The following is an 8618-nucleotide window of genomic DNA, read 5'->3' on the forward strand; positions in this document are numbered from 1 at the left end:
TTCATAGACTTGCTAGAGGATTAAGTGAGTTACTATTTGTAAAGGACACAGAATCATGCCTGCACACAAGGTAAGTGTGATGGTAAATCTTTGTTAAATAAAAAACTGGCTCAATCTTATTATTTTATACCTAAGGTCACTTTTCAAATCACACATTGTGATGATCCATATTCAATTTTCAGTAAGTATCTTTTCTTAGATACCAATCATGTATAATATTATAGAAAAGGAAATAGAAACAAAACAAAACAAAACAAAAGGAAAGGAAATAGTGGGGTGCCTGGCTGGCTCAGTGGGTTAAGCCTCTGCCTTTGGCTCAGGTCATGATCTCAGGGTCCTGGGATCAAGTGCTGTATGGGGCCCTCTGTTCAACAGGGAGCCTGCTTCCTCCTCTCTCTCTGCCTGTCTCTCTGCCTACTTGTGATGTCTCTGTCAAACAAATAAAAAAAAAACTCTAAAAAAAAAAAAAAAAAAAGGAAAGAAAAGGAAATAGTATGGCCGATAGACTTCTTCTGTCCTTGAGGAGTTTACAATTTACAGAGAGATGGAACAAAATTTTTTTTTTTTAAAACCAAGAAAGAGGGGCGCCTGGGTGGCTCAGTGGGTTAAGCCGCTGCCTTCGGCTCAGGTCATGATCTCAGGGTCCTGGGATCGAGTCCCGCATCGGGCTCTCTGCTCAGCAGGGAGCCTGCTTCCTTCTCTCTCTCTCTGCCTGCCTCTCAGTGTACTTGTAATTTCTCTCTGTCAAATAAATAAATAAAATCTAAAAAAAAAAAAAAAAAAAAAAACCAAGAAAGAGCCCTTCCTTGTTGGTTATTGTGGCAAGTTTGAGGAGGGAGACAAAAGACTCTCTATATAGCTTCTAGGTTTCCGAAACTATTCTTGTTTCAAAGAATCATAGGTTCCATCCAATAACTTTCTCGAATCCCATGTCATAAACTTCAGTGGGCTTGTCAGGATACACAAGTGGGGGGACAGAAGAAGCGCTGGTCATTGCTTGCTGCTGGGACTCTTGGAGCCACAGACTGGGCATCAGTCCTACTCCTTCTGCTCTGGGAAAACTGTTCTGGCTCCAAAAGCATGAAATAGGGGCCAACAATTAAAGTCTTCATCTACCCGAAGATTTTTGTTCCTCCTATTCAAAGAGAGAGAGACCAAGCCCCCAGATGCCAGGGAGACAGTGATGCTAAGTCAGTTAGCAGCATTTCTAGGGCATCAAACTATCATTACTTCTCTTAAAAAAAAATTAGTAATGAAGGTTAATTTTCCTTCCTTTCTGTAACCCCTTGTAATTAATATCACCCATTCTGGGGATTTCTGATTAGGATATATGCCTGTGTCTTGGAATGGGTTATGCAAAGCCAGTTGGAATATTTAGGGGCTGAGTGTGTGTTTTGGCTTAAATGTCTGCATTCTGTATCAGTTGAACCAGAGAGCTAGACCTATCTATTGATTAATATCTATTGACTGATATATAGAACTAATGAGCTAAATTGTGAAATGTAATTATGTCAGTGATACTATGCAATCCTACATAACTTAGATGCTACAAGTTATTGCAAGGACTTGAACCAAAACTTGAAACCAGGGAAGATAAATTAGTATTGTTATGTCTGTTCTAAAATTAAATACATTATGAAATTACCCAGGTAGATTCTTTTTTCCTTTTTTTAATTTAAAATTTTTAAAAAATTAACATATAATGTATTATTTGTTTCAGAGGTACAGATCCTGTGAACCCAGGTAGATTTTTAAACATTTGTAATTTTCTTAGTCACATATTTCTGAGACAGTTCAATCTATAGGTTTTGAAGAGAGACATTTAAGATATCTTTACATTGAAAACATTATAGTATAAATTCTTTGTACTTTAACATAGATATGAAAAAATCAGTGTTTTGTCATCCCTATGTTAAATTTTGTCCTAAGCAATTAAATCATTTAGGTGCTATGTAAATAAAAAGGGATCTTAGTCCAAATGTCTATTTGCTAGAAGATTTTGTGACAGAAAAGTCAGATCAGTAGGCACTATTGCTATTTAGAAATTGATATTCCTGTAGCCTCAAAAATCAGAGGTTGAGAATCACATTTGCACCATTTCACACTAACTGGGATGGCTATAATTGAAAAAAAAGAAGGAAAATAATGAGAGTGGGTAAGGGTGTGGAGAAAGTGGAAATTGCACATGCTGATGGTAATGTAACATAGTACAACTGCTGTGGAAAAGTGTGGCTGGTTCCTCAAAAATTCGGACATAAAATTGTCATATGACTCAGTAATTCAAAATAATTGAAAACAAGGACTCAAACACATGCTTGTGTATCAGGGTTCACAGTAGCATTATTCACAATAGCAGAAGGTAGAAACAATCCAAAAATCCCTTAACAGAAGAATGGACAAACAAAACACACCATGGAATAAACATACAATGGACTATTATTTAACCGTAAAGAATAAAGTTCTGGTGTGGGTTACAACATGGCTGAACCTTGAAAACATCATGTTAAGTGAAGTAGGCCAGACACAAAAAAAGAAATGTATGCATCCACTTACATGGAATATCTAGAATAGCAAATTCAGAGACTGAAAGTAGATTGGAAGTTATGAGGGGTTGTGGGGAGGGGGAAATGAGGAGTTATTAGTTAATCGCTGCAATGAACTAATCTCTTTAGGGTAATAAATATTTTTGGAAATGGTTGTGGCTGCAAAACACTGTGAATGTAGTTAATGCCACTGAAATGTACATTTTACAGTGGTGAAAATGGCAAATTTTATGTTATATATATTTTACCACAATAAAAACAGAGTAAGAAATTATATTTGCAACATCACCCATTGCTTGCTTTCTTACAACCCTTTTCATAGTCATAGATCTAGCCACGGTGCAGCCTAGATGTCTCTCTAATACAGGGATTATATTCTATAAAAGCAGAGGGTATATCTCTGGTGGTGTAATTGATTAAGTGTCCATTGTTTCCTCTGGGATCCAAAATTTAAATGTAGGCTTCTGAATTTAGGTTTTGTGTCCTTTCTGCCAAAAATTCCTCACTGAATGTTGACTCAAACAGAGCAAGAATGGACTTCTTGAAAACATTTTTGAAGTTCTCCCCAGTAAAGAGATAGAGTGTAGGAGAAAAGAGAGCATTGAAAGAAATGGTTATCACTGTAAGTAGATGAGTCACCTGTAAAAGTACTGATTGATGCTCAGTGAGAAGTAAGCCCTGGTGTACATGGTAGGGCATCCAGCACACAAAGAAAGAGAGAATGGCAGTCACCATGACTTTGAACGGCTTATTAGATTTAAACAGGCTCCTCTCTTTCATCTTGTTGGCTACTCTTTTGTAACAAAGGGTGATAATAAAAAAAGGCAGAAGGAAGCCCAGCAAGAAGCGGCTGATGAAACAAGCTACATGAATCCTTTTCCCTAATGTCTGCATCTTATTGCTTTCCCCATTAGGAGATGCAGCGTAGTTATTTTGGCAGGTCACTCTTCCTTTATGGTCATCCTTTGTCTCTCTGAAAACCAAATAGGGCATGGCGAGGGCAGTGGCGGACAGCCAGATTCCCAGGACGATGCCGGTAGCCCAGCGTGGGGTTCGGTGAAGCTGTGACCACACTGGGTGAAGAGTGAGAAGGTAACGGTCAATGCTGATGGCCGAGAGGAAGAAAATAGAGGCGAACATCCCTGCCGACAAAGTGGAATTGAAGATCTTGCACATGGCAGTTCCAAAGCTCCAGTGATTGTCCTGAAGATAGGTGGTGGCTATAAATGGTAGAATCAATGTTGAAATAAAATAGGAGAGAATGAGATGAAAAAATAAGAGCGTATTGACAGTCTTTTTCATCTTGAATTTTAGCACCCACAGGTAGAGACCATTGGTGATGGTACCAATTATAACTGACGTGCACAGCAGAAAGGCAATGATCACATTCGAGGCAGGAACTGGAAAGTGAGTGCTGTTTCTTACTAAAGTAGAGACACTGAGCAAATCAGTAAAGTTGACCAGATCCATAATTACCTATAGAGAGAGAAACAGAAAACAACCACGAAAAAGAAGCAAAATTAAAAAAAAGGTTAAATATAGAAATATAAACAATAATCTTTTCATAGTAAGGGCCCAAATGACACGATTTTTAAAAAGGCAAACATTGGGGGCCCTGGCTTAGTTGGTGGAACATGTGACTTTTGAATTCAGGATCTTGAGTTCAAGAACCACATTGGGTGTGGATCCTCCTTTAAAAAAAAATTATAAAATGACAAACATAATATTTCTACAATGATACAAATCAGATATTTTCCTGAGATTTATATTTTTATTTTGTATGAAGAATTAAGATCAGATTAATTTGAACATCCAAAATGGAAACACTACAGATGAAATTAATATGAAAGAGAAATAAAGTTTGGGATATTTTGACTTGAAATAATGAGCTCAGGTAGCCAAACATCTTCTATTTAGAAATGAACCAAGCCTGACCGTCCTTCATAGTCATTACTTCTTAAATAAGGCAATGTAGGATCAGTTTTGCCTGACTAAGTCTTGGTCAGGGCAAATGTTGCTAATGAAATTGAGTAACAAAATTATCAACTGCTCCAAATCAGTAATCATTCAGAGCTATAATTAGTTTTCTCCCATAAGCTAATTATTATATGTAGTAAATGCTAGTATTTTAATAGTCAGCATGTGATAAGAACCGATATTCATTTGGGAGCCCTGGGCTAGAGCACCATAAGAGGGTGACAAGTTGGGGCGTCTGGGTGGCTCGGTCAGTTAAGAATCTGACTCTTGATTTTGGCTCAGGTCATGATCTCAGGGTTCTGAGATCAAGCCCCACCTTGGGCTCTACTCTGGGCGTGGAGAGGCTGCTTAAGATTCTCTCTCTCCCTCTGCCCCGTCCCCCCAAAAAGATTGTAATGTGCCTTGAAAATCACCAGTCAAAGAGGAGCATGTGCTGTTGAGTATAGTGGTAGTTCTTACTTGGGGAAGGAAAAGAGGGAGAGAGGTCAAGGGATTGATATTTATCTAATACTTTTTATATGCCAAGAGCTTTATAAAAGAGTCATTTATTTTTTTTCCTCATAAAGACAAATATTTAAACAGAAGAGAAAGTGAGGATTACAGGGGTTAAATTTCTTAACTCTGAGCTCCTTTCACTTTCTAAAACCCAACATTTCCCACTGTCCCTCCATTTTTGTGGCAGCTGAGCAACCCCACCATTGTTTTATGTGACTTCTTTGAAAACTAGTAATTCATGTGTAGCATTTTGATAATGCTCCATGAATCAGAGTATTTGATGATCCAAGCTAGCCCATTTCTTGGAAAATGATTCCTATAGTATTGAAAATATGAACCTGAGAATGTTTTGGAAAATAGCTATTATATATAATAGTCATATCAACAAATTGGTTTTTGATAAATTGGATAAATTGCTTTAATGGAAATTGCTAATTTTTTTTCACTAAGCAAAGACATCTTAATATATGGAGAGAAGAAATAAAAGAATTACTATTAAAACCTCAATTATTTTAAGTTAATTCTGCCTTCTAAAGAAGTTGCAAAATTTTTCTCCAAAGTAGAAAAATGGTCCTCTTGGGGCACCTGGGTGGACAGTGGGTTAAAGCCTCTGCCTTTGGCTCAGGTCCTGATCCCGGGGTCCTGGGATCGATCCCCACATTGGGTTCTCTGCTCAGCAGGGAGCCTGCTTCCTTCTCTCTCTGCCTGCTTCTCTGACTACTTGTGATTTCTGTCTGTAAAATGAGTGAATAAAATCTTTAAAAAAAAAGAAAAAAGAAAAATTGTCCTTTTTAGGAAAATACCTTAGTAGTCTGCTTTGAATAAAAAGTGAAGTCTAAGCACATGGAATGGGTGGCAATGGTGAGTGGAAGAGTGGGAACCTGTGAAAGAGGTTGTGTGAAGGCCCTGGGGCCATGAGTAGAGGGAGGAGGGATTTGGTCTTCAGAGAGTGAGGTACAGGAAAAACCCTGCAGGAAGTTAGGAGGTTTGAGGAGGAGAAGAATTCAGTGAGATATTCTGAGAAGCAGAAATGGCGCAGAGGATTTAAAATGAGGAATTGTCTAATATTCAGTTTTAATCCATTTGCTATGCTTTGACATGGTGTAATGTCCCTTCTTTTTAATCACAACTGTCTTGTATCGGTGGTTGCCTTGGGGAATCGAAGGAAAAGAGCTTGTGTTCCTGATTTGGGATGCAGTGGGTTAGAGAGAACAGACCAGCAGCAGGAGGTGAGATGTGAATGAAATGAAGAATATGGTGGAAACCGGGGAGACATTGGAATATGAGTAGAGAAGGAGAAACAAAATCACATGGAGAATTTCTGATGCTGTGTGGATAGCTTTTGTGTGTGTGTCTGTGCATGTGTGTCTGTGTCTGTGTCTGTGTGAGGTGTCTTTGGTTTGTCTCTATTTATGGTGTATTTGTCTGCATGTATGTGGATATATAGTCTTGTGTGTGTCTCTGTGATGTGTGTTTGAATCTGTGGGGTGTGCATGGAGGGGGACGTGTGTGTGTGTGTGTGTTTGTGTGTGTGTATCTGTGTGTGGCCTCTGTGTGTATGGTGTACAATGCCTGTAGTCTATGTGTATTTATCTGTGTAGTGTGTGTTTATGTGGTGTTTGTAGGTCTGCAGTGTGTGTATGTGTGTGTGTGTGTGCACACGCGCATGTGGTCTTTTGGTGTATGTGCATATAAAACACTGGATATCTGAATTACAGGGAAGTGTTTTGTTTTGCTTTGTTTTTAAACAGTTGTGTGGCTGAGCTATAGAAAGGCATCTGAAAGTAATGTGGGGCTTGAACAAAAGCAACATGGATAGTGGTTCTGAATAGAATATAAAGTTTCCTAGGAGTTTTGATTAATTGCACAATAACCAGGAGATTTCTTCATTCTTAAAGAGCTTTTAACATGGTCTTAAAGTGCTTGAGTATAAATTACTGGAGCAGAACCTGGGCTCTGGAGTCCCATAGACCTGGGTTTCCATTCTCTCTCTACCACCTACCAGTTCTGTGGACTCTTAACTCTGAGCCCCTTTCACTTTCTAAAACCCAATGAGTGTTTATGAGGATGGAATGACACAGTGTATATGAAACACTTAGCTTGGTTCATGGCACACATTAAACACTCAATCACTTTTTACCTATTATTTTGCTCAACTTGTTATTTGAAGGCTAGCAAGTACTTCATTTTGCCCTTTTAATACTGCAGGCACTGCAGTCCCCTCCTCCTCAAAATCTCCCTACTGAATCTCAGAAGACCAGCAGTAACTTCTGAAAAAAAATCTAAACGTTCATCTATTGGGGCAGAAGTTCTCAGATTTGGAGTTATTTTGAGGCCTTGCTACAGTGATACCTTTGGCACAGAGTCTTCCAGGTAGACCCCTCTCCTACTCCTTGGGAACACTGTGCTTCTGTGGGGGTAGGCAGAAGAACCTTGGGCAGCTGATGTGTGTTAATTTAGAAACTTCATTGTAATGTAGTAGTATAGTGATATGTTCTTTTCTTCCTTTTTTTAAAAAAAATATTTTATTTACTTACTTGACATTGAGAGAGCACAAGCAGGGAGAGAGGCAGGCAGAGGGAGAGGGAGAAGCAGACTCCCCACTGAGCAAGGCGGAATAGGATCAGCAAGAAGAAAGGCAGACGAAATGAAGTCAAAGTGTCACTGATTTTTATTTCTGTCCCAATGCGGGGACATGGGATCATGACCTGAGCCGAAGGTAGACAATGGACTGCCTGAGCCACCCAGAAGCCCCTGTTCTTTCCAAGCTTTTCTACTAAAGCTCTAAAAACTTGCCCAAGAATTAAACAAATTCATTGAATGTTCTCCCAAACAGTGTGTTCATCATTAGCAATGACCTATCCCATTTAACGCAACAGCATTTAATTAAAAAAACAAAGCACTGGCCTTCCTCCAAATGATACTTTTCCTTTATACTGCTCAAATCTGAAGATTTCTGATACATGTTGGAGGTTGCAGGGTCTGTAGGCCCTGCATCTGGATTTCTTGTTGAGTTTGTTGCTATGGTAGGTACAGGCTCCCCCTCACTGCCCACCACAGGGACTAGAAAACTACACTCATTTCCCCGAATTTCTTTGCAGCAAGCGATTCACTTTTAAGCATTAAGGGTTTCATGTGATTCAGCGAATCATAAGGCAATGCCACCTGTGCAGTTTCTGGGGTCGGAAAGCTGATGTGGAGTAAGCCTAGAGGGTTTATTCAGATGATAGCATGAGGATAAAGCCTGCTGGCCCAGGGAATCTTACCTTTATAACTGCATATCAGGTGGTCTTATGTGGGCCAGAGTGACTCTAGGACAGTAGTCTTCTCTCCAGGGATAGAAACAAAAATCAGTGACACTTTGACTTCATTTCGTCTGCCTTTCTTCTTGATGATCCTATTCCCCAACTTTGAGCCTATTATTTAAATATTCTGTGAGGTCTTCTGGTTCTTTCCCAGTTCCTTTTTCTGTGAAATGTGTCTTAAGAGGGAGGTAGAGAAAAGACTACTTCTTCAAATCATTTCTCCATTTTAAGAAGAGATTTTAAAAATTCCATAAAGAGTCATTCCATGTAAGGTTGATAAGCTTGTTTCAGGTGTTAA

General features: G+C 39.0%; 1 protein-coding gene across 1 annotated transcript; it reads right to left on the reverse strand.

Moving 5' to 3' along the window:
• Positions 1 to 1654: 1654 nt before the first annotated feature.
• GPR33 (G protein-coupled receptor 33) lies at positions 1655 to 8414 on the reverse strand. Its single transcript, XM_059373051.1, has 2 exons — positions 8282 to 8414; positions 1655 to 4019 (listed from the first exon to the last, which is right to left on the reverse strand). Exon 2 carries the CDS (start codon positions 4011 to 4013, stop codon positions 2994 to 2996), a length of 1020 nt encoding a protein of 339 aa, XP_059229034.1. The 5' UTR covers positions 4014 to 4019; positions 8282 to 8414; the 3' UTR covers positions 1655 to 2993.
• Between the last annotated feature and the right edge of the window lie 204 nt (positions 8415 to 8618).

The sequence above is a fragment of the Mustela nigripes genome, chromosome 13 (genome assembly GCF_022355385.1).
Source record: "Mustela nigripes isolate SB6536 chromosome 13, MUSNIG.SB6536, whole genome shotgun sequence".
In the NCBI taxonomy this organism is placed as follows: domain Eukaryota; kingdom Metazoa; phylum Chordata; class Mammalia; order Carnivora; family Mustelidae; genus Mustela; species Mustela nigripes.